The sequence below is a fragment of the Myripristis murdjan genome, chromosome 9 (genome assembly GCF_902150065.1).
Source record: "Myripristis murdjan chromosome 9, fMyrMur1.1, whole genome shotgun sequence".
NCBI classification, from domain to species: domain Eukaryota; kingdom Metazoa; phylum Chordata; class Actinopteri; order Holocentriformes; family Holocentridae; genus Myripristis; species Myripristis murdjan.
Genome location: NC_043988.1, coordinates 28,077,125 through 28,103,871, shown reverse-complemented (window position 1 = coordinate 28,103,871; position 26,747 = coordinate 28,077,125). Strand labels below are relative to the sequence as shown.

The 26,747-nt window shown below is 41.5% G+C and overlaps 3 protein-coding genes across 3 annotated transcripts in view; 1 reads left to right on the top strand and 2 right to left on the bottom strand.

The window, feature by feature from the left end:
- Window positions 1-3,534: 3,534 nt before the first annotated feature.
- LOC115365622 (long-chain-fatty-acid--CoA ligase ACSBG2-like) lies at window positions 3,535-11,363 on the bottom strand. Its single transcript, XM_030060709.1, has 12 exons — window positions 10,938-11,363; window positions 10,084-10,172; window positions 9,055-9,175; window positions 8,769-8,849; window positions 8,264-8,413; window positions 7,204-7,371; window positions 6,924-7,105; window positions 6,256-6,489; window positions 5,432-5,649; window positions 4,604-4,743; window positions 4,281-4,524; window positions 3,535-3,898 (listed from the first exon to the last, which is right to left on the bottom strand). Exons 1-12 carry the CDS (start codon window positions 11,250-11,252, stop codon window positions 3,813-3,815), a joined length of 2,028 nt encoding a protein of 675 aa, XP_029916569.1. The 5' UTR covers window positions 11,253-11,363; the 3' UTR covers window positions 3,535-3,812.
- Window positions 11,364-18,011: 6,648 nt separating this feature from the next.
- hint2 (histidine triad nucleotide binding protein 2) overlaps window positions 18,012-26,747 on the bottom strand; it is a 390,237-nt gene continuing 381,501 nt past the window's right edge. Inside the window, 4 exon segments of the mRNA XM_030059357.1 lie at window positions 18,012-18,371; window positions 18,488-18,560; window positions 19,626-19,730; window positions 19,871-20,008. Of these exon segments, the coding sequence (XP_029915217.1) occupies window positions 18,280-18,371; window positions 18,488-18,560; window positions 19,626-19,730; window positions 19,871-20,008 (408 nt within the window). The 3' untranslated portion in view covers window positions 18,012-18,279.
- On the top strand, window positions 21,580-26,601 carry mrps30 (mitochondrial ribosomal protein S30). The gene is given in 7 exon segments (XM_030059349.1): window positions 21,580-21,749; window positions 21,894-22,277; window positions 22,279-22,552; window positions 23,041-23,186; window positions 23,521-23,626; window positions 24,087-24,263; window positions 25,986-26,601. Coding segments are annotated over 6 exon segments (1,290 nt in total). The 5' UTR covers window positions 21,580-21,749; window positions 21,894-21,950; the 3' UTR covers window positions 26,246-26,601.

Genomic DNA, 26,747 nt, shown 5'->3' with positions numbered 1-26,747 from the left:
CTATGAGCTTTGGTTGTGCTGGGAGAAGAGGGTAGACAAATATCCCAGACAGAGGGTTGGATTTGTGCAAAAATCAGTACGGGGTTGGCACAGAAATAGGATTATATGTGTCAAAGGTGGCAGTGGGAGGATCTTGAATCGGCTGAGTGGTGTTGAAACGTCAACCTGTTCCTGCAGCACCTGTTAACATAGTTGAGTGTCACTGCGCTGGGACATAACATCTAATTATGTGTAACACAAAAACAGAATACAGGAAAAGAGAGTTTGGTATTTCTGTCAAGGTAACAAATTGTGACATCAGCCCACTGTCCTTGACAGCTGATAAGATGCGAGGTGTGTTTACATATTCTCATTAAGTCCGGATGAACTAGACCATGTTCACATGAAATGCCATTGCAGCTTTTATCTGAACACAACTAGTTATCCAGGAACGTCATCTGATATGCCTGTCAGTCACATTGGCTTTTTTACCGAAGAGGTTGTTTTGATATATGGGAGACTCATAGCGCATGGCTACATGACAGCTGAGCGCCCAGAGGATCCTACTGTCAGGATCCTCAGGTGACCCGACCTCACTTCACCTCACCTCATTTCAGGTGAAAACACACCCACAGATCATCAGTCAGAATCAAAGTCGAGACTGAATACAGAGCATGTCTTTTATTATATTTGAATTTCTGTCTGTATTTGTCATACTTTGTTTTGTTTTGTTTTGATTTCATTTCATTTTCGTTAGCCGGATTGCAGTTCGATGTTAAGGCCTTCAGTTAAGGCTCATGACAAGGAATATGACAGGTTTAAAAAAAAAAACACAACTCTGCTGATTGTTTCTCCTTTTTACTAAAATACTTTTAAGGCCAGAAGTCTCCTATTTTTTGACCTGTTTAACACTGTTCTTGTCAGTTGTATATTTAACCAGTTTTAATCCTATTCAGTGCATGTGTGTGTATTAAAAATGTGCATTTTTATTTATTTCTTGAGCCTTGTCAAAGTAAAGTTCTTTTTCTGTTTCTACAGACAGTCACGGTCTGACGACATGAAGGGTGAAACATTTGGCACAGGCAATGTACTTGCCTCAAAAAGCACTGGAGAGATTTGCACAAAACTTAGTGGGAGAGTTGGTTAAAGGTCAGTGAGGAACTTATTACCTTTTGGGTCCAATCAGTCTCAAGGAGGAGTGGCAGTGGGTGGAGCTTAGTGTTAACTGGACCAAAGCGTTGTCCAAAGGCTTTCACTGAAGGTCACAAAATCTGGCGGGGAACTGATCGTTAGTCAAGACACCACTGACCAATGTTGCTCTTTGCTGATTGGCCTAAAGGTTCATGCTCTATAACAGGGCCATATTTTCTAAATGCATTCCCCTTACACCGCAAAACCCAGAGCACGTTGGTAGTGGGGCAGTGAAGAAGTGAGTGTGTGCCAGCAGCATCACTCAATAAGTAATGGATGGATTTGTAACTTGTTTGAAAGGCTGGCCCTACTCCTGCATGGAAGTGGGCGGGGCTTCGCATTAACAGGCATCCACATAACATAAACCTGGTATGGAAACTGACCAAGGCAGCACTGACCACCTCTCTGCACTGATTAGCCAAACAGGTTTGTCCTACGACAACAGCACCGCCGAAAGGGAGCGTCATTTAGCACAACAAACAGTAGACGTCTGCGCTCTACTGAGGGCCTTCTTGGTATAGTTGTGTTTGTCAGACATCAGTTTAAAAGCTCGGTACACTCCTTCTGGTGTGAACATACAATTAAAAAAAATTATCCCACTGCTGCTGCACAAAAAATGCTTTTATATTTAAAGCAGATGATGGTAGCTGATGTTTTTATCCAGTGATTTATGATCAGTGAGGAGATTTTAATGTTGCTCAAAAACAATTTGACAGGATGTGTGGGCCAGTGTGCAATCAAACCTGTGAAGACCCTTTTATTGTCATAACCTCAGATCCTATAGCTGAGCGTTATAGTGACTTAAATCAGTGCAGGACAATAAATTAAAGTTCATTTGGCTGGTGGTTCCTCTGTTATTTAACACTTGAGCTTCCAGACTCGCATCCTAAGTGCTCGCCAGGCTCTGTTTCATGCCTTTATGTACAGTCCCACTGGATTCCCATTTTCTAAAGTGATCCTTGCCTAACTGGTCTTTTGAGTGATGAGGTTGTCAATAATTAAAGGGTTAAACTGAAGCCGGAGGGAATATCTTTTTTACATTTCCTGAAGTGAGACAAAGGCGAAGGCTGTGGCACGAAATGTTTAAAAACGAAACTGCAGTGTAGTGTAACTTCAGTTCACAGCGCACACAAGCATATTAGTGATGATTTCAAATGTCATATCCACCATTTCACCCATTTTCTACACCACTGAGAATGAAGGTAAATATACGCAGCCTTTAAGTATTTTTTTCTTCCAAATCATTCTGATTTATTGACAATTTTCATGTAACATCCAGCACAAAATAAACATTTCAAGATTTCTCTGACTGTACATGGAGAAACACTGAGTAAAAATCCAAATGTACTGTTGCATTTTGCACATGCTTGTGGTTGGAGAAAATTAAGCCATTATACTGACATATTTTAAATACATAATACCAATACTTGAGCCAACATCACCACTAATCATCAGAAGTGACGTCTGCAGCTTTTCTAGATAGGTATTCTATTAGTTAGATAAACTGGCACCTCAAAGAGGACAATATTTACTGCTGCAAAATCTTACAAAGATACTTCTGCTTCAGAAATAAAATAAGAGGCTTATGACCAGGAGAAGCAACTTTTTGTTCACTGGCAACAGTAGCAAATAGTTGATAAAATACACATTACTTTCATTGTTTTACCAGCTAATATGAGAATAAATAATAATCAATAAATGATGATTGCCTTCCTTCCAGTCTGACAGGTATACAAACATACCACACCCAGCCAAAATTTACCAGCACTTGGCAGGTGGCTGGTGATAATTTCCCATCCTGCTGGTGACTACAGTTGGATTGTCAGAGTACTGTGATGGTACAATTAATCTGTGCACACAGTAGATGGCATGATTTGGCTACAACTATGTAGTTTATTTACAAAAAGTGCACTGTTGCTGTGAAACCTTATGTACATTTTAAACAGCTTGAATATCAGTTTGGAGCAGATACCAAAGGGAATCCCGCTTCAGCTTGTGGAATACTTAAAGGAACACTTGAGCCAAGATACAAAAAAAAAATTATAATAATAAAAAGAAAGATATTTTTCCACTTGTTCCTTTGGTAATCCATCCATCCAAATAGCTCTGTGTCATTTGGTGGCAATTTCATTTTGCCAGAATCTCCCCTGTCTCCCACCAGCCCAACAGAGTGGAGCCGGATGGGTTTTCATTTGTGGAGCTCAAACCATCACAAATATTTGACTGACTGAGCTTCACAAATGAAAACCTACCCAGCTCCATTGTGTTGGGGTGAAAGAAGAAGAACTGGAAACCTCACCAAATCACACAGAAACTATCTTGATGGATATATTGTGCTTAATTTTTATTTTATTATTATTATTATTTTTTTTTTTTGTATTTTGGGTGAACTGTTCCTTTAACATGTTGACAGTCTCTACAAAACTCTGTAGCCATTAAATACAAAACAGAATCAAGACTTTTTCCTGATCAGGCGCCTCAATTATAATTTTTTTCTTCCTTTTTTTGCAATTTACGAGCACTTTCATGTGAAAAGATAATACATTTCTGAGTATGAGGAAGGGCACAATGTAGTGTTCATAAACTGAGCCCGAATTTCTCATGAGCCCCTTGGGTGTTGTACGATCCATGTGCGTTTCGTTCTACTGTTTCTCTCCTTCGTACATCTCATTTATTTTCTCCTGGTACATCTTCACGACGACGGGCCTCTTCAGTTTCATGGTGGGCCCTGCAAAGACGGCACAGAAGAAGAGAGGGTTAATCTGTCCTTGCTGTAAAAGTCTGACATTTGACCTAGTGCATTAAGAAGCTTGTAAAAACAACGTCTCGGAGGAAGAGATTCAATCATGTGTGGGTACTAGAAAACAACGTAAATGACTGGAATGTTGTCTGGCATGCACAGACACATTACAAGTCAGAGCACTGTCTGATGACGACAAGTTGATTAAGCATAACAGTACGTCTGATATTTGCAGCAAGTGTAAAACGCTTAAACTCTCCTTCATAATTTAGCATTTTGTTCATGTTAGACCATTGTTAGTGTTTCCGTGCAAAACACAAGGCCCGTGAAAGTTAAAAACAAAGTGATTTTTTTTTCTCAGCTGACTCACCCAGTTCACCTCCGGATACAGAGAAGTCTCGGTCCAGGATGACCCACTTCTGGATCTTCTGGGCATTGGAGGTCGCTCTGGCGTTCACGCGCTCCATGCCCTCCTGAATGGCTTTGTAGACAGCCGGCTCCTTATTGGCTAGGATCTCTGAGATCTTGGTTGCTGTGACGCCGTGCTGCTGACAGAAAGCCACGGCCTCGGGGGTCAGCTCATCCGTAGGCTCGCCGTTGTCATCCACAACGCACTATGGAAAGAGAGAAGGGTCATTATGGGGTATTCTTTTGAGTTATTTAGTAGCTGTGTCTCCATGGAAGCGCGGTTACTTTGAGAGTGAGCAGCATGGAGAGGAACTTGAGCTTGTCTCCGATCAGCATGGCGTTGCTGATGATGCTGGTCTCAGCCTTCACTGCATCCTCGATGGGCACCGGGGGGATGTTCTCTCCACCGGCTGTGATGATCAGCTCTGTCCAAAAACACAACACCAAGCTTCATCAACAGAAATAAACAGAGTATTCCAATTATGTTTGCCTGCTAATATCTTTAAAATCCTGGGATGCATCATGAAAATACGTTTAACAGTGTAATTAAGTATTTAGTGCTCAAGTGGCAGAGTTGGAGCTGTGGCACGCAGCCACCACTTTTGAGCTTCTGGTGTTAGTAAAACAAAAAAAAAACAACAACAAAAGCAACCCTCTAGCAGTTATGATCAAAGCCACACAAGGCCTGCATGAGCAAAATCCAAGAAAGTACAGTACAGTCTTGGATCGTGTAAAGCAGATGAAGACCGAGTTTCATGCCATGTCTCTTTTCAAACCTTTAGAGCAACAATGATGACTCATTCCAAAAGCATCCAGCTGCTACTAATAACCAGGAAAATGGAACGAAGCCAAATACCATGATAATATTTGTGTCTTCTCCCCAGTGTGAGAGAGGCCAACCTGAGATGAACTCTAACCACAGTTGACGTGATTGTTAATGATATGCAACCAATCCAAAATGCTGATATGGCTCTGATAACCAAGTACTGAATGGTTAATCGTGGTATGGTAGATGGGAATAATTAAGCGGGCAAATTTTATTTAGTGTCCTGTAGTGTTCATTTCCAACGCTACAAATAAAAACACACGCTTTTTACTTTAACCACAACCTACCCTTGATCCTTCCAGTGATGTACAGGAAGTTGTTTTGGTCGTGCTTGCCCAGGTCCCCAGAGTGCAGCCAGCCATCCTGGTCCAGAGCCTCTGCTGTCTTGTCAGGCATGTTCAGGTAGCCCATAAAGATGTGCCGTCCCCAGAAGCAGACCTCTCCATTCCCGTCCTTGTCTGGATTGTCCAGTTTTGTCTTGCAACCTGGCAACACCTTTCCACAGCTAGAAGATATAAGTCAAGAATATGTCTATTTAAAGGATGTTACCTCTGGTTTGACCACTTGTTGCCCAACAGCTGCAGCAGCCAACTTTGCACATAACTTTGCACTCCACATGTCAGAAAAAGATTTGAGAAATCTGAGCTTAAATATCCAGAAATCATGTAACGTGTATTCAGTAAACTGCTCACAGCGACCTCATAAATAAAAACAAAACCCACTGGACTGTTAAAAGAAAATCAAGGGGACTAAAGAGACAAAATATCTGATATTGGTGAATCTAGCTTTTTCTAGATAGGGCACTCAATCGTTCAAGTTTGATTTGTCACTGCTTGTATGTTGATAAATTAACATATCAAACACCAGATTTTCATGTGTAAATAAGGCAATAAACTGTCTTAATTGGATGCTGTCATTTATTGAGGCCCCACATTGTGATTTAGTGACAAAATAGGTGTATTAAATGTAAAAATTTTGCCCTGTGTAGATTAAGAGGTAGGATGTATGATGTACAGGTTAATCCTCAGTAATATGTTTACACCTATATCAATAACACATAAAAATCTGCCTGTACACAGTTCGGTGCATTGTGCGATGTTTTACTGCTGACCTCATAATGCGGAAGTCGTTAATCAAGGAGACGGTGTGCGGCCCGGAGCTTTCACTCATGCCATACACCTCCATCAGGGGGATGTTGAGGCTCATGAAGTACTCCAGAGTTTCCTTGGTGACGGGGGCGGCGCCTGTGTAGCAGTTCTTGCAGCGGTCTAAGCCCAGTGCCCAACGCACCTTCTTGAAGACCAGATTGTTCGCCAGCATGAAGCCCCAGGGCACCACATTCTCCCTGTCACCCAAAATAAACCCGGGGCACAGGATTAGATTTTTTGAGATATTGGGAATGGAATTTAATCAGAAAAATTTACTTCAAAATCAAGCAATGGCGCCATCACTGATGAGATCACAGATGAGATCAGGGATAAGCCGCATGCCAATGGCTGGAGAACTCTATCCTGAATATGTTTTACAACAACTTTCACAGGCCTACTGACGTAATGTAAGCTCTCTGTGTTACAAATTGTCATACAAAGATTGTGAGGGCAACAGCTGAAGATGAAAATGAAGTGGAATGACATCATAAGGAATTTGAGCATAACATACTTAAAGAGAAATTACACAGCAAGAAAAACTGTGTCTCATAACAATGACTGATGACAAGGGCATTGTTAACAACTGGTTTAAACAGCATTTTCTTTCTGAAGATCCTTGCTGCTGTCTCACCCGTTCATGGCACTGTAGTTGTACTGCAGCCCTATGGACTTAGCCCAGTCTGCCACTCTCTTCCTCATCGGGGATGCCTTGGCACCTACAGCTTTCATCTTCTCTTGCATCTTCTCCCACACACGTGGGACTCCCAGGAAAGACGTCGGGCGCACTTCTTTCAAAGTGGTCCCTAAGGAGCCCTGGGAAATGAATAGGTGTTACTGAACGTTGAGTATCTTTCACAAAATGACTATCACTGTTAAGGCCATTTTTTCTGTACTGTGGAGGGCATCCTTACTTTCAGGGCATCTGGCTCAGCAAAGTGGGTGGTGCCTGCATACCTCATGCAGACCCACATGTCGTTGAGCTGAGCGGCAACATGGCTCAGGGGCAGGTAACTGACCAGCTCTTCCTCACCGTGGTTCAACTCTGCTATGACACCCACTATATTGGATATCCAGGTGAGCTAGACATTGAGGAGTAAGAGAAAAGTTGCCAGAAATTAGACTGAGTTTTGCAAATAAATATTCACAGTCAGCTTTTTCAGGTACCTGTCTGAATGTAATGTGTTATCTTGAAACTGATCATGAATGGAGCTCCACAAGGCTCTATCTTGGGCCCTGTTCTGCTTTGAATTTACATATGAAAATAATGCACACAGTACCATCACAGGAATCTGTTACAAAGTTACAGGCTGACCACATGATCTCAGTTGGCCTCACCTTGGTCTTTATTTTGAATTTTCTTTAAGACACTTTCATTTGGTAAAAAGGGCACTCTTCTTCACTTTAAATGCCTCAAAAGTAAATCCAGTTTAGCAAAAACTCTGTTGTCCCAGTAAATGGAGCAGCCTACTTCAGTCGATGTCATCAGTGTCACAATTTAATCACAGCATCTACCCTCATGCACAGCATTGCATACATTCTTTTTCAAACCTGTCTTCCTTGCCAGGAGCTACTGTCATGCTAACACGCTTATCCTCATCCGTGCTTTCATATGCACCATGTCCTTGTAGTGTTCACTACTGTTTGTAGTTTAGTGCTGTTTAACCCTGTGTAATCATAATATACGTAATAATATACTATACAACCTTCCTTGACTGTATAATATTTGAAACGTTTGAAATATTGATCTTCCATTTGATCATCTATCTGCTTCCATTTGATCTATCTGCTTCTTGTTTGTTATATTTTATTTCAATCCCAACTTCCTCCACCTTGAAAATCCATGACATGCCTTGTCTCCCTGCCTAAAGTAAGGGTAGATTAAAGGATAATTAAATTAAAATGCAGTCTAGCCAAGTTGATACATGACAGTTAGGGAGGGAAAAGTTTTTCATTCATAATGTGGTAACTCACATTATCGTGGCTCAACATAACTCCTTTGGGGTTGCCAGTGGTTCCAGAGGTGTAGATGAGGGTGCAGCACTCATTGGCCCGCAGACTGCCAATCACAGTATTCAGCTGCTCATCGGGCACCTCCTCTCCGAGCTTCATGAACTCTGCCCACTACGGAGACACAGAGGCTGAATTAATACAGACTGCTTCAATCCCAACTGAACTGTGTCCTCAACTGCACCTTCATTTTGCTGTCTCATATTTTAACTTAGCCACACTTGGGCCACACTTGGTCCGCTGTCATATCTGAGAAATATTCTTCAGTGTCAAAAGGAACGTAAACTAGTCTAACACCAGTCTAACAGAACCACACATTGTGAAAAGAAATAACAACCGATGTTGGTGTTGCACGGAGAAGATGGTGTGCCACAGCGTGGACATCATGCACTCCAGTATTCTGGACTATGAGGTGCATCAAAAATAACTAACTTAATGCCTCGTCAAAGTTTTTGCACTGAAAACATACCGTATACAGGTTTGGTAACTTCTGCTGCAGCTCGTCTTTATACTGGACAATGGCTTTCAGATGAGGTAGCTGATCTTTAATCTGCAGAGACACACAAATTACATAAACACCAGTGAGAATTAAGTGTATACTGTGAATGAGTGCCATTCCACACACAATAAGTCAGAAGTCTTTACATAATGTTCGAATAGCACAGTTAAGCACAGGTTTTTTTTTGGTTTTTTTTTGCAAAGCCAGCAGCTGCAACAGCCACGCCAAAGATAAGCACTGCAGTGCGGTTACTGACCTGTAGGATTTTAACGAGCTGTTTGTGATTCTCAACAACCAGGACGTTGGCCTCACAGTTGGCTGCCACGTACTGGCATGCCTCTGGGGAGTTGGTTGTGTAGACACCGGCTGCCAGGCCCCTAAGGCACAAATCAGACACTGGATACTAACACAAGGTTTTGAATCCATGCAGCTGTCAGCGCAATGGCCTGTGGCGTTTCTAATTGATATTATAAAATCATTAGTTAATAATTATATGCTGTGTAGTTCTCACTATTCACCACCCAACTGCTAACATCGCCTAAGTTTGAATTTTTTGTAACATGTGGATGACAACTGTAATCTAGAATTGAGTTGTGAAATATAAGTATGCTTTTACAAAATCTTATTTAGTGGTATATGAACTTTTAGTGTTAACTGAAGGCTTTGAATAAGTGCCTGAAACAAGCAGTTAGCACAGGGCTTAGTTGCAGTGCAGACAACGGTTTGTATCGTCTGTATGCCTCGAAACATTGTAAGAAGCAGAAATGTCATGCTGGGCTTAACAGCCATTTGAGGATTCTGACGCATCTTAATTATAATAACCAGCTTAATCAAATTCTTTGTACTGGTTATAACCCAAACAAGCAAGGGCACAGAGATACTGTACACCTGAAAGCATGAATGCAATTTAATTTTCAGGTCATTTTCCTTTTTTTTTTATTTATTTATTATTATTTTTTTAACAATTTCTTTTTTCTAATTCCTTGTTCATTTTAGGTTTATTTCTTGCTAATTTGCTCATTTCCTGTTCTCCCTTTTCTTTAAACAAAGGTTTCAAAGGGCTAAAGCATTTAGTTATTTTCTTTTTTGTAATTTTGTTTGTTCTTTCATACGTGAAGCAATAATAGAATCTGAATTACTTCTCTGTATAAGACTGCACCCCTACTTAGAAGATATGCAAAGAGACAGATAAGCATGCAGTGTCAGGTAAAACAATACTGAGGGGTCTCATGCATAGCAATGGAGGATAACGATCAACATGCACCTCAGTTGCAGCTGCACTTACCCAGCCAAGATGCAGCCAATATCAGCGATAAACCATTCAGGGGAGTTGAATCCCAGAATACCGACACCATGGTAACGCTCCAGCCCCAACTACAAGAACACAAGGACATAGATATATATATTCAGAGTATGTCTCTTTGCATCAGAATATTTATGAAATGTTCAATGCATGTATCAGTGTGTACCTGTCCCTATCAAATAAACATTAAATAAATAAATAAATGATGAGCGTGTGGCACAGTTCCACGTTTACTTTTGACCTACATTACATTTCAAGCCACCTCAATTCATGGGACAAGGACTTGGCTGCGAAACTGGAGATGTAACACAATCTTGGATTTTCACACACCCAAGTGTTGGTTTTCAGCAGCCACTTCTCACCCAAGAAGCAAGTTTTCTCCTACGATGTAAACAGCTAAGTGGACCTTTTTTTTCACAGAGGTGTCACAGCAATTTAAACGCAGGTGTTTATCATGACATTAATGATGGGTCCGTCTCAAAAGACAATTATACATGATTGCTAAATAAGTTTTGTCCTTACTGGTTCCCTTGCATACTTCAATGAAATTGACCCGCTGTTATTTTTATGACCTAAACTTGCTTTGACCCGGCTACAACACCTCTGTCAAAACAGTCCATAACATTTCTTAGGCATCAACAATTACAGGATATGTAGAGTTAAACTTACTTGCACAACATGTAAGAATTTACCCATTCAAAAATAACTTCAGTGCTTTTTAGATTTTAAATGTAGAAGGATATGGCAAATTTCCAGTTCCTTGTACTTTGAGCAAAGTGACAAACAAGTGTTTACTCTATACTGAATGTGCATAGCAGGTCCCTTGTCAAACAAACCTTGAGAAAACTCTTGGCGGCTGCTCGGCACTGCTCGTAGTACTGCCTCCAGGTCAGGGTGACCCACTGTCCTTCTTTCTTGGAAGCCAAAGCTGCACGGTCGCCATAGCCCTCCACCGTCTCCAGGAACATCTGATGGATCGTCATTGGAGTCTCGGATCCTGGGCCTGAACCCTCCATCCTCAGGGTGACAGCCTTGTCTCTGTCGGTGCTCCATAGCTGGTTGGCAGGGGCTAAAGTTGTTGCTGTTGACAAAACAATGGGCTTAGGCTCTGCTACAGGAGGACAACAGGGGCAGCTGCATTTACCTGCCATCGGTAGCAGTGCAGTGGAGTCAAACTCAGAAGACACCCACAACACCCAAGACACAAGCTCACCACAGACAGCGAGAGTCAGGTGTGCAAGAGGTTTGAGGCTGCAGACATGACTATCTCTAGAGTATCACAGTGGGCGTGTATTCATACTGGCTGTCTTACAGCAACATGATTTGCAAGTTCCTCACAGAACAGGGGGCTGGCCGTGCTGTTTCAGGTTACCTGAGACAAAACAGTAAGTAAGCTATGGAATTTCCCTGACTACCACCTACCGGTCGAGTTTGGTGAGATGAAATTGCTCTGATACGAATGATAAATAGACTAAAGTTGGCAGACTGGGAGCAAACAAAAGCTCTTCAGGTATCACCCTGCATTGTTAGAGCCTCTGATGTTCCCCTGTTGACACCTCCCCAGATTTTCTTGATTGCATTGCTCCTTTCATCCATGCCCGGCATCTGTCCTTTACCCCAGATAATTTTTTAGTAATGAGCTGTTTTGAGTCTCTGTCTCTTGCACTCCTGGAGAAGTGCCTTCTTGATATCATCAAAAAGAAGCTTTCAGCACCCTGCGTGGGCCCTAGCAGTTTATCCATCAACAATACTGATCTCTAAGATTTTTTCCATCTGGTTTTGACTACGCTCACATGCACAGAAGTTATTGTTAGTAACCAGCTTACGGCAGGGAATTAGGTGACGTGTTTGCATGTGTTACCTTACTTTTATTCAAAATCCCTGTTTACATGCACTGCCTCAATTAGAGGGTTTCGCCTCCACCCCTGTCGCTCCCTGGCCTGTTGCAGCAGTGTTTCAGCCAGCTCACAGCCGGCAGAGAGCGTCTGTCAGCTGGCCTCTTGTGGGGATGTCCCCAGCAAAGGTCGCAGATGTGTTTTTGTTTCCTTGTATTTCCAACAGGTGTAATGTCGACATAAAGTTATTCAGCATCCTTCAAGTAATGTAGAAAGGTTAGTTGTTACTCTCACGGCCGTTGTACACTGTTTATATATTGTGTCCATTTCCTTATCCCTTCTCTTTTCCTGCACAGGCGCACACCGAAAAAGCCGTTCACAGAAATCCAAGTAAACTTATACATGGCACAATTAATAATCAGGTTTCTCCAGGTGAAATTTAGGTGGCTTAACCTGATTTCTCTTAATCCCTTACCCCATCTCTCATTTGCACGGCACTTGAGACCGCCCGTAAGTGGGGAATAACCTGATCACTAACATGCATGTAAATGCAAAATGCAAATACCCTGATAAGAGCCTAACTTTCACCTCACAATGTGTATTGAGACTTACATTATTTCCAAGCTTCCTTTTTCATCTTAAGTTTCTGAGAAACCAGCATCTTAGAAAAATTCCAGTCTGGGTCTGGAGCACTTCATAACACTTACTGTTCTTCTGAAGGTCACAAATGACCTTCTTGTACAAACTGATATAGACAATTGTGCAATTTCAAATAATTTTAGATTTCAGTGCAGCGGATTGTGCAATTTGACTTGAGTGTCTCAAATATCTGGTCGGCATCTCAGACACAGCTCTGGACTATTTCAGATCTTATCTATCACCCAGAACTTTCTTCAACTCAATTTGTTGATGTAGCGTCCTAGCCACAAGCTATAACCTGAGGGCTCTAATTTGGGGGCCATTTTATTTTCCTGGGTAGTATTATCCGCAATCACAATGTGCTAATTCATCGTTATGCTGCTAACACTCTGCTAAGCCTCCTTTTAAATCCCAATGACCCAAAAGTCTTGACAGTATGTGTGAATGGCTGTCATACATTAAATGCTCTGTGTAAAATCACTTTCTACATCTCAAAAAAAAAAAAAAAAAAAAAAAACCCTCATTTTTATATTTTATTGAATATTATTTGTAATCAACCAGGGAACTTGGCCTAAAATGTGAAACCTGTAGCTAAGAACCATGTGGTGCTGTCAAGTCCTGTTTTTTGCAAATGAGGCTTATTTTGAAAATCTGCCATCCCCAAGTGATTTAGCGTAGATCATTCATGCATTCATTTACTCTGGCACAGATCACTGTAATTCCCTGTAATTACCTAAAAGTGTCTGTCATGCTTGCAGCTGACCAAGAATGCTGCTCCGAGGCTCCTGTGTAACAGCAGGCAGATCATATCAACACAATTTCAGCCTCCCTGCACTGGTTGCCTCCCATTTTTAGGACTGATTTTAAAATTTAAGTAATTACCTTTAAAGCACGGCTACAGTATAGTAGTGACCTTTTAACTCTCTGTGAGCCAGAGCAACCCCCCTGTCTCTTTCAGTCAAGACTGCAGGCCGAAAGAGCCCAAATGTTCTCCATTAGAGCCTCAATACTGTGGAGTTAAGGCTGGTAAGTACGTTTAGTCATTTAGATCACCTTGAAAACCCATTTTATGAACTTGCTTTTTGAATAAATTCATAGATTCTTTATTCTTTGTCCTTTTTCACAGACAAATTGACAAATGTTGGTGTAATCTAGTTCTAAAAATGTTAGTTTTTTTTTTTTTTTTAATTGAACTTCACATAGTACTTGGTAAATTTTGTTTTCGCTCTGTTGTAGCCCTGCAACCTGTAATTCAATATACTGTATTGTTCCCTCAGGATGTTCTTGCACATAAAGTGCATCATTCTGAATGTTTTTCACTGGTAAGACATTTTCTCCACATTGGTTCTTTCTCCTGAGATCACATTCAGACTCTCACCTGATACAAGTCCTCCAGAGAGAGGCTTGGCTGATGTCTCACTGTTGCCAGACGGGGCTGCAGTCTCTGTTGGCTTGGCAGGACTCGCTGCACTGGGCTCAGAGCTCGCAGCAGTCTTCAGCGGGTGTGATTCTGCAGCACCATTCTGCATCACTCTGTCTTCAGTTTTGGCAAAAGAGTCGTCTCCGTTGACGAGACTGGAGCGGGTCTCGTTCTGTAGAAGTGTGGAGTCTGGCACAGGCTGGGCTTTTTGGGGAAGGATGCTGTGAGAGGGCACAGAGAGGGCATTAATGACAGCTAAAGTCCTTGGTGAAAATGGATAACTCTTCACTTTGCAATGTGCATCCTCTTACATACCTCTCAGTGTCACCATCCACGACTGGGACCCTGCTGCTCATAACAGAATCTTCTTGGTCACACATCTTGTGCTTGCTTGAATAAGAGGAAGCTATATCAGTGAGCTATATTAGACAGATGCCGAGTTAAGTTTGCATATAAACGGTTCAGCTGCCCTCCACCAGACTCTCCTCACACAGATGGCAACTATTATGAAACAGCACTGCTTTGGTCATTTATATGAGTCAGACATTCACAAAGGTCATTGCAACAGGTCGCTGTCAATAACCATGAGTGCTAATCATCACGTACAACAGTGCTGTAAATTTTGAAACTGTGAACACTGTGCCAGAACGTGTTGGGCCATCTGCTTGGCTATTTATAACACACACCAAGAACTTTTTGACCCAGCTGAAAATGTTCACTTTTTTCATTTGCTGAATATCAGCCACTAAAATGGTTATTAATCAGTATTTATTCTTCTTATTCTTTTTTTAATGGATTTACCAGACTTGGGTTACGGTGAAATAAAAATGTAAATACTGCCAGGATAAATATCCTCTGTAATCCACACATCTTTTTCAACCCAGTTGAACCCAATGAAATCATGCCATCTAGTGTGATTATCTTGCAACTGTGGAAACAATTCAGTTGCTTGTTACCAGTGACTTTCAAAATCAAGTTACGCCTACAAGCTAAATACAGTGCCGAGGCTGATCACTTAGGGGAGAGAGGAATTTTACAACATATATATCACCGTTTCTGAAAAGCAAAACCGCAAATGTATAACTTCCATCTATAAAGATCTAATCAGACTGTCGATCTGACCTCTGGAATATAAGATAACTCTGGTCACAATCTGGGGCAAAGTTCACGCTAATTACAAAACTACGGTGTGGCAATATGAAGTGCTGAAGGCAAAGTCTTTGCTTGCGATTATGCAAACATCTTTCTAAGTACCCTTCACCTAAAAAAAAAATCATTTCACTCATTCATGATTTGGATGTAAGTTTGCACATTACCAAGAAAAAAGTGGTTACCTTTAAAAACTACGGTCTTTAAATCAATGCCACCAGTTCTCCTGATACTCCCAGGCAAGCAGTAGATGTTCTAAATTCCCGTAAGAAGTTCTGTTCTTCCAGATTTCTTTCAGATGTTTAGTCTCTGCATGTAAATATAAGATCCAGGAGCAGACAGCCCACGCCTGTTGCAGTCCCCAGTGTTTGTTTAGTGTTTAGCAGGAGCCTGTGGCCGAGGAGGGAACTTTAAAGGCTACGTCTCTGTTGACCAAACAATAAAACATGAGGAACCTGCTCACATCAAACAATGGCCACCTCTCCACACAGAAGCAGGCTTTGCTTGTTTCAAACCCATTTACCATAAGATTCAAGGGACTGATGAGTTCAGTTTTGTTCCCACTATGTCAAAGAGATCAATTAAAGCCACAATAAACAGAGAATTTTCTTGGCTCTTTCATAAAATGTGACTAACCCCATACATTGAATGCCTCATTTTGCAATTCAGAAACAGTCCTTTCAGGAGGAAAAAAAATGACCTCACCTATTCTACAACCACATGTGAACACACGCACAACCACACACACACACACACACATTATAAAGTCATAACATTACAAGGGCAAAGCTGTGTGTGGCCAACTCGGCATGGAAATCTATTTATAAATAGACACACTGACATGAAACCACCATGGCAAATCATGGCAATGCAGGTCACACATCAAGAGTGACCTGACGCCGTCCCACCAGTCACTTCACACAGAGTAAGTATCATTCATGTGCAGCTGTACCCCCCCAAACACACACACACACACACACACACACATACACACCTCCCCCATTTCAAAGGACTGAAATATGAAATAAAACACAAACGCTGTGTGAAAGACAACCCACCTTGTCCAGAGGCAGAGCTGAATGACATCAACTTCACACGAGCAGACAGACACAGGACAAACCTGGATCAACCTTTGCCTGGCACAGTTCTGTGACTGTTGCCCCCCGGAGGAATGATCAGCCTATAGGGGACGTGCACGAGAGTGTACCAGCCCCCCCTCCTCCACCCCCACCAACTCAGGTCTATCCAGAACCACAGAAACTTACGTAATCCTCCGTGCACCTGCTGGGGCTGAGTTGACCGGTTAAAGATCCACTGACTAACTTGACCAAAGGTTACCTCCTCAAGGTGCAGGGGACCCGAAACCTGACATAGAAACGGTCTCTCTCAACCGGTGGAGACCAGCTTTATCGCTTATACCTCTTGATCCTGACAAGATATTTTAGCTTGATCACAAAACACTGGCAGTGGTAATTATGTGTCCAAAACATGTTGGGGCATCTGGGCTTGAATGCCTGAGTGGTTTTCTTGAGATGTTCCTGATCCTAAATTGACCTTAATGGCTTATGGGGCTAATCATTTGCAGGGTTACAAGACGGGGCATGTCGGAGAAAAGCGCCGATAAAAGACGGCCTGCGAGGATAGATGAGACTTTGACCCATAAAAAGCTGTTTTGCGTCAGCTGGACAAAAGCTTCTGCAACTGCAACTCCCCCCCCCCCCCCCCCCCCCCCCCTTCAAAACATCCATCAAAGATTTTGGTAATATTCAACATATTCACAAAATATGAGGCACATTGTCCTGAAACTGATCTGCAGCCACTTTTGCTCAAAACCAAATTGAATCAGAGCTTAAAAAGTTCTCTTCCTCTGCTTGTGATTGGTGTTTAAAGGGAAATCAACATGAAAAAAATTTCCTTAATATTTAATAGGTAGTAGTACATTGTGTAACAGTGGCACCTTTCTATTGATGTCACACATTACACATTATTATATCCCTTCTATGTCACCAATAGTGGCCTCATTTCCCCTTTTCCACTAAACTGTATCTGATGGCATCTGCCTGATAGCAGAGGCAAGGAGGTGAGCGTTGTTTTTTTAGTAAATATAGGGGAAAGTTCAGCCCACTTCTCAAATGACACTGAGTAACCTAGATCATGGGCACCAAGGTCAGTGAATCATACCACCCAGTCGCACCATGTTTGCCCCGACTCCCCACGGCTAGTATGTGGACACACGCCACCTCTAAAGTTTGTGAATGAATCGATAACCGTCACTACCAGCAGATAATGGGAAAAACACACTATAGCCAGTAATCATTAAAATCCTCTGTAAAGAATGACTATTATGTCCTTATGTGTTATAAAACAGGGCTCCCACTGTAGCTGTGATTTAAAAAAAAAACTTTTCATAAGTGGGTCAGAGGCATGATTTAAATATTTTGTTCCTTATGTTTGTATGTTTTTATTTTTGTTTCCTTTAAAGAGCAAAACAATCTGCTTTCCATCATTTTTCCCTTTATATTCTTATTTAACACAGAATGCTTCATGTCTATTTTAAAAATACTTAATATTTCTAACTTTGCCATTTTGACAAAATATTTCAACTGTGAATAATAATCTATTTTTGAAATACCGGGTAATTAAATGTGTTATTTACTACTACATATATTCTATTTTTATCTTTACCGAATATATAAAATTAACTGAGGATTACCAGGTTCTGTAATGCAGAGTAAAAAAGTGGATATAAAACATTTAATACATTTCTGTAAGGCCACTTGTAAATTCCCTGACTTTCCATAAAGAATTAGATGGCTGGGGAGGACAGAATAAACTCTTGTACTTTAATGAAAAAAACATTTATTACATATTTTAAATTACAGCTTTACTATCAGGTCTCAGTCACAACGATGTGTTTATTCTTTATTTAATAATTTGTCAAAATTTATACACTGAAACAGGTGCAGTGAGATTTTTATTGTGCAGAAAATGTGATGACTTAATGACATTTTGTAAATATTACAAATGTCTTATGATGCTCACGCTCGCTAAGCTCTTTATGTGTAAGTAGAGCGAAGGATGAAGAATGACAGACACACACACACATACACACGTGCACACACACAGAGAAAACCATTATCCTGGGGGCCATTTCATCTGTCTCCCTCCTATGATGTGGATGTGAAGGTGGTAAACCGACTGGGCGCCGTGCTTTCCATCGTTGATCACTGCCGGCGACAGAAAAATACCCAGAATTCACAGTGTGAGTAAACAACCTGTATCTTCATGCCGGTAACCAACCACTCATCACTGTAACACTCAGACTAACATCCTCATGACTTACCGACTCTGTACCCTTCATCTAGAGATTCTTTCTTTGCCACGTTTTTGGCGACGACCAGCAGGTGACCTAAAAGCTGGAAGTTGAAACAAGAAGACATGGACATTTGGAAAAGTTTTACATGAGACAAACTGGAAATGTGGCAAGTCGACCCCCGTGCCAGTCAGTGACAAGACGCACACTGCATCGTCCCGCCAAATTTTTAACCAACATCAGACTCAAAGAGGGAAATTTTGACCTTTAATTTTTGCATCTTCATGATTCCATTCATGTGCTAAAGTATGGCATTCCTTCAAGTTTGACCATTAATCTCATTAGGCTGATTGGTTTCAAATATAAATGTAATTTTTTCTGGACACTACATTGGCCTCACATTAATGTTCTACAGGAGTAAAATTCACAATTATTAATTATACTCAAGCAAATACAATCAACTTAATCCACAAAAAGCAAGTGACCTCTGTGGCTGTTAGTTAATATGTGGTTGTCGATTGAGGTTGATTTTAAATTTGGTAAACAAGAATGACCATGGATATGGGCTTATCCACAAGTTGAATGGAGGCAATGAGGTGTCATTTTGTTATTCAGCTTCCTCCAATGCATCCTGAAAGGCGATACAAATCACAGCACTGAGTTTTGAGCAAGCAACACACACTCGGTAGCCATTTTATTAGCTCCACCTGTACAATCTAATACAGTTCAATGCAACAGCTCTGCCACAAATTCTACCTTTTAAGAAAGTTTATGATGTTCAGTTTTTGTTCACATTGTGGAGAATGTGTCAATTTAATTCTGTGTTTATTGCTGAGGTTGTAGTTTGCAGAGGTCTTGTACTGGACTACATGATATTCAGAAGTGTTTCCATTTTTTTGTCCTCCCTATTCATATACCATGAGGGGGACAGAATAGTGGAAACACCTCTCAATAAAATGCAGTCCAGTACAACAGCAGCACTAACTATGAGCTCAATGCCAGACATAGAACTGAATGAACACCTCTATTACTGTGACAGAAAGAGAACCCAAGCATTATCGGCATCATAAACTAAACTTTATGGCAGAAAGCTATGTGGGATTGTATTAGATTGTGCAGGTGGACCCAATAAAGTGGCCACTGGGCGTATATCAGGTATATAACACACCTCAGCATCATCATCTTTGGCCTCGCTGATTCTGGGAATAGGGAGCCTCGGTATGACCAGGAAATGGACAGGAGCCTGCGGATTGACATCCCTGAAGGCCAAACACTGATAAACACAAAAACAAGATATGTTTACTTACATAGGACTTCAAATCCCTTTATCTGAGTGTGGGCTTCACGTGGAACACACGGTGATGAAATGAGAGCTTGTTGATGCTTGTTTTGACGGTGTGTGTTGTTGTTTACCTTATCATCTTCATAAATAATGTCAGCAGGAATGCTTTTGTCAATGACTTTGGAGAAGATGGTTGGAGCTGGGGAGCCGTACTTCTTGCTCGCCTCCTCTGCCAGGCGAACCTCGTCACTTTTTGTGCACAGGGGCCTCTGCCACACAGCACAAGGTCAAAGGTCATGTTGCTGCTGCCACACACACACACACACACACACACACACACACACACACACACACACACACACACACACATATACATGATATTAAAAGTTGTGCAAAACAAGTGACCAGGTAGGCTGTAGGCATCCAAAACAAACCAAACCTCTTGGTGTTTGCCAGAGCCAGCAGGGCTAGTAGTACACTTGCCAAAATGCTCTGCGTCAGTCAAGGAAAAGAAAAGCGTCATGATAAAAATATAAACAAGACTTTTTATTGTTTCTAGACCAGCTACCTCTGCTCGACATGCACGACGCAAAGCGTTCAGGTGACAAGCGCTGCTCCTGAAGAACTGCATCCGTAAAACCAGACGAGGATACATTGCTAGATGTTGTATCTCTTCTTTAAAAAAATAGATTTTAGGGCTGCAGCTGTGTGCGAAAGGCTTTTCTTGGCGCAAAGCTTTCCGAAGGCGAAACCTCACTGCGCACCGTACTACGCTGAGGTTACCTTCAGGTGCGCCTCGTATTTTAATGAACGGTGCTTTTGAATATGATTTATTTTGTATTTAAGTGCCTTTTTGGTGAGAAATAATAACAAGAAGAGTGTTTTAACAACATCAAAGGGTGGTTTTCTTAATGTTAATACATAACGTGTGCCGCTGAGGCAAAGTTACACGGACAAATGTGCTCCTTTATTGGCTGTTTATTAGCTTATTAGCCAAATAGGTGAGGCTACATGTATCATCATATGTTTAACACAACACAATACACTCCGCTCCCACGCCTCACACACATAATAGATCCCACATCATTGAAAATACTTGGCTCTCCCCGGGCGGGTTTACCTGTTCATTTTCATAATTACGATATTTTCTGCTGCATTCAAATGTAGCATTTAACGGAAGCGTTAACCGGAAGTACGGGGTCATATCAAGAGCCAAGCCGCTTTCCGATGTTAAAAACAATATATTACAGTATACAAGACACAATCAGAGTACAGAATATTAAGGGAAGAAATAGAAGAGAGGAGGTAGTTTTATCAAGGTTGAGGTTTGATCACACGGGTTTAAATAAGACACTATTTTTATTGGGAAAAGTGGAATCACAAAATTGCTCAGTTTGTAATACAACTGAAAATGTAGAACATATTTTAATGCACTGCAATAGATATTACGAAGAAAGGGTTAGATTAAAAAAAAAGAGTTAGAGAGGCAGGAAGGGAATGGACTATGTTAGGGATATTGGGAACACAGGGAGATAAGGTGTGGGAGGTACAAAGAGAGGTAATAGCTTATTTATATAACACAGGTTTATTTTGTAGAATATAGTGGGTTTTTTTTTTTTTTTTAATTAAAATTATAATTATAATTAATAGACATGAAGTAATATAAATTAGCATACATTCTACATACTCCGGTTCAGTAGGTGGCGGTATGCACCTTCAAGGTAAGATTGCAATCCGCCAATAAAACCCAAAGAAGAAGAAGAAGAAGAAGAAGATGTTAAAAACAATCTTCTGGGGAGAAGTGCGACCCTGAATAGAGAGCACACAGTTTTCTTAATTTTATTTATTTACCCCTTTCTTTTCTTTCTTTTAATTATTAGAATTAGTGATTGTATAGTTAGATTCCCGATACATTCCACTTGGTGGCGGCAATGCGCTGTACAGTTGTTTGTCAACCGCCATAAAATCACGGAGAAGAAGATGATGCTTTAGAAAATAGTGGAAAATAACGTAAGTAATCCGTTGGCTAATATGACATTGTGTCCACAAGTAAAGCGCATTAATTATGTGTGTTTATACGTCTGGTCAAATCGCATGGTAATAAAGAGTATTGTTAAATATTCAACAGTGTTTGTCGTACATCTCATGCTGTAGGTGGCGCTGTTTGTGTGACAACGGAAGAAGAAGTCAGCTGGCTGCATTACGAGAAACATGGCGGCCCGCACACGGTTGCCCTTGCAGTCCCTACTCCACAAAAACCTGCCTTCCCTCAGAAACCAGAGGCTTGTTCACACCGAGGCGGCGGCCAAAGAGCCCGCCTACCCGCCCGTGGTGCCCTCTCTCACGGCTAAGAGTAAGTCTGCGAGGCGGCGGCAGGTCGAGGAGCGGGTGGAGAAGATCCGCGCCGCCGGTGTGCAGGACAAGCTGTCACTCCTCACTCGCATCCAGCGCATGAAATATGTGGTCATCCCGCAGACTTTCGCTCGCAACGCGGACAGGTGGTACCAGCACTTCACCAAGACCGCCTACCTGCCCGGTCCTGCCGGACAGGTTCAGCGTCCCGGCGGGGAGCGGCGGAGACCCGCAGCCCGGAGCTCCAGACACTCACACCGGTGTCGGAGATGATGCGTTCACGGACATCCGCTCCCTGGTGACCCATGCGATCCTGCAGGAGAAGTGGTACATGAAGAAGGGGAGGCCTTTCCTGTATAAAGAGCAAGAGCATGTTTTTGGGCCTTTTCTGAGGAACCTGGTCACTGGACTCACCAACACCCTGGCCAAGCACAACCCACTGCTCCAGCTGTCATGTATAGGTATGGTTGATTGATTGATTGATTGATTGATTGATTGATTGATTGACTAGTAGGTGTCATATCTTTGCAACGAGGTACATTTGAACCATCCCTTTTTTCTTGCTTGTATGTTTGTTTGGGATGTAAAACCAAGCCCCCAAATAAATGGATTATTCAATACACCCTACAAAGTGCAGTGTTGCAAATAAGACATAATACTGAGAACACTGGAAATGGTAATGTTTTTTTTTTTTTCTCCCTCATGTGCAAAACAAACTGAACTGAAACCAAAATTGTGACCCAGAACCCAATACTGTGTTTTTGTAAAAATCATAGTAGAAATGTAGATGCAAAGCCGATCAGACACAGTAGTTTTACTCTTATTAAGTGGTCACAACAATGTTAAGTTGACAATCAGCCAAATATCAGCCCTAAAAACAGGATTGAGATTCTTCCATTGACATGATAATGCAAGTCCCATGTAAATGTTTTGTTTTGCTTTGTTTCAGATATTAACCCCCAGGTGAACTTCTATTGGTCGAGAGGGCAGAGGATCATACCAAGGGGTCACCGGGGAGGCCGACCAGAGCCAGTCAGGTTCCAGGTTGATGACAAGCCGCACAGTCAGATTAGGATAACTAAACAGCTTCCACAGGTAAATCACCTTGAAAATGTGGCATTTATTGATTGGAAGACACAGAGCAACTCGGGAATATCTGCATGCTGTTTTTTTTTTTTTTTTTTCACCTTTTAGTAAGAATACTATTGTGGCTGTGAGGCATCTCTGAATTAAATAATGTCAGGTTTGCACTCTGGTGGCCGCGGAAATGCATTTTGGGAAATATACATAAATCACTAACTGAGGCAGAGGAACTGAAAATGTAAATTACAAGACATCATCACCAAAACTCTTGAAATGCATTGAACATTGTAGACATGCATGTCTCCTTATTCTCAAATCGTCTTTTTATTCATGTGATCTCCTCTAGTTCACGACGATGGAGGCCTCGTATGCAGCCGAAGTTCCAGAAATCCCGTTTTCTCCCAGCCAGCTGCCTCTGTTCAGGAGACAGTATGACAACAATATCTTCACAGGTAACACACCAATGAGCAGACACATCCACCGTTTCTTATTTCAACATGAACCCACTGTGCTGGAGTAGCTCCTTGAACATACTTTTGTTAATATGACTCATCCTTAACTGGCCTAACACCCTGTCATACGTAACACTTAAGTGTAGGCTGTGGCTTTGTAATATTTCTTCAATCTTATATTTATTCCAAAAAAACAAAACACTTTTGTTGCATCTATAAAACACATCACACAGGTTTTGTTGGGAAACAGGTGTTGACAGCAAATATAAAAGGTTTGGTTAGGTGCGTATACGTTTACTGATGATGAAGAGGAGCAAAACCAGCATTTATTTATTTGGAAAAAGTTGCAGATTATGAATTAAATTTTCTCTAGAATAAAGGAGAAGCAGGAAATCTTCTCCATGAATTCCACGCCATTTTGCTCACACCAAACCTGATCTCTGTGTGCGTCACTAACCAGGTGCCAAAGTGCCGGACCCGGCGTGTTACGGTCACACCCAGTTCCACCTGGTTCCTGATCGGTACCACAGGGAGCGCATGGCCAGGCGGCAGCAGTCTGACCAGGTGGAGGCCTTCCTCAGAGCCAACGGCCTGGCCAGCCTCTTCAGCTGGACCGGAGCGCAGGCCATGTACCAGGGTATGTCCTCATCTGCGAAATATGAGATTGAGATCCATCTGTCAGCCTCTGATGTCCGTAATGTTTTTGAGTTTGTTTTGGTCTGGCTGCTGATTCTGGGTCTTTTTTGCCATTCCCGTGATGTAGTTAAGAAAGGAAACCATCTTTTTTATCTTGAGCATATCCCAAAATTCGCTCTTCACATTTCCATTTTTACCATCTGGCTAGATTTTTTTTTTTTTAGAGACAAATAAGCCATTGAATGAAGAGCGCTCACTGTTTCAAGGGGCAGACACCAAAACCTGACATTTATTGTTGATGTTCTAGATAACTTAAAACATCAGCTGTCAAACGCCATTGAAGCTGCGCTGAAATAATCCTGATGTGACTTGTTCACATTTGGCCATATGAACAAGAAAAATTCAAAATACACCAAATTTTTTTAAAGTGTGAAAGTGTTTTGGGCGGATTTTTCCTTTTTAATAAGATGGCCATTTATAGGTTAAGTGTCACAGTGTGTAGACAAAAATTGTTGAAAATAACCTTATCGAGTATATCCATGTTACAGATTATTATACAGATAATTACATGTTACGTATGAACACACAAGATTTGCGTGGCGTGACAAACATCATGTGGAGCTAAAATGAAAGACCTTCAGCGGCCAGGCTCCCGCTCTTTACAGAAGCGTCTGCTGTGACACGTGGTCTTAAGTGGTTTTTAAATATTTTGGAGCATTTAGCGGAGTCACATTTAGTCGCTGCTGCTCGCAGATAAAATCTGTGCAAATGGCGTTTGGTCGACCCGCCTCAGCGGCTGGGAGAGTAAACCAGCTTATTAGCTACAGCTGGTATTTGCCAGTAACTCACAGCTGGTAATACGTATCTTTTAATAACTACACCTTTTAATAATTTTCTTTATCTTGAATTTAGTTTTGTTGAATGTTATCTCTATATGGTACTGTTTAAATATAAGCATAATACTGTTTTTATGAATTCTTGCATTGAAAAGGCCTGTATTTTTGTACAGGCCTTCTGAACCTGAACCATCTTGTGTATGTTTTTTGTATAGAAACAGTTCTTGTTTATATTTCATTAACTGTTTGATATTGTCAGTTACAATTAGGGCTGGGCAATATATTGATTATATTGATACTGTGATATGACACTTGTTATTGTCTAGGATTTTAGATATGGTAATATCGTGATAAGTGTTGTCTTTTTTGGTTTTAAAGGCTATAACACAGTAAAGGGATGCATTTTTTTTTACTTGTTACACTTTTTTTGCTGTTCTGTTATTTCCCTTTACTCACTTATTATATAGCGATTACTGATGATTATTTATCAGAAATCTCATTATGTAAATACTTTGTGAAAGCACCAAATGTCATCCCTATAATATCGTCACAATATATGAAGGTCAAAAATATCTTTATTTCATTTTGTGCATATCGCCCAGCCCTAACTACAGTACATCCTGACAGTTGTGAGTTGGTTAGATGAGTGATGCTGTTCACCCTCTAATGTAGGGCTCACTGTGGGTTTTGAGGTGTTCTAATAATATTTTGACGACATCCACAAAGTTCACACGCTCCTATTTTCTAACACCCGTGTGTACTCGTGTTTTTAAACCTGGCGAAGGCCTCAGGGCCCCAAAATCTTGTCCTCTAATAAATAATTGCCTAACATGTGGAAAGTAGGCAGGTTCACTTTGTTTCTACTCATTTGTCTGTCATGTCTGCAGGCTTCTGGAGCCGCGAGGACGTCAGCAGGCCGTTCGTGTCCCAGGCTGTGATCACAGACGGTCAGTACTTCTCCTTCTTCTGCTACCAGCTCAACACCCTGGCCCTGTCTGTGGACACGGACGTGGACAACCCCAGGAAAAACCTCTTCTGGGGCACGGACAGCCTGCGTCTGTACGAGACGGTGCAGGACGGAGAGGTGGTGGGCCTGGACGACGGCGTCCTCAAGCTGCTGGTCCAGTTTCTCATGAACAGTCCTTAGAGATCTGTCAGACGTCCGGTTCCTGTCCCCCGTCCCAAAAGACGTCTCGTCGGTGTCTCGCCTTCGCTTCTCTTTGAAACATCTTCGAGATCCTCTTCAGTGTTTTTGAAGGCGTTGAAACGTTGAATAAATCATGCAGGACCTTTGAATTCAGCTCAGCAGAGACAGAACGTCGTCCCAGATTATAGAAAATGTAACATCTGTAAAAGCTGAAACATCTGGACTGAGCTGTGCCGCGTGGTCTTAATATGTTGGAAAACTGAACAACATACGACAAACTCCACTGTTCAAGTGTCACTGACTATTATTGTGCAGAATGTATTTATGCAAAGATAAAACCATGCTTTTCAAATGGAGTGTTTTCATCAATACTCACTCAGATTACCGTGTTTTACTTAATTTTGATTTTATTTGGTAGTCCAGCTGCGTTCAGGTTGGATTCAGTGTCTGAAATGCGCAACACCCACTTCTCTAGGATCAAACCTCCATTTCCATAAAGTCA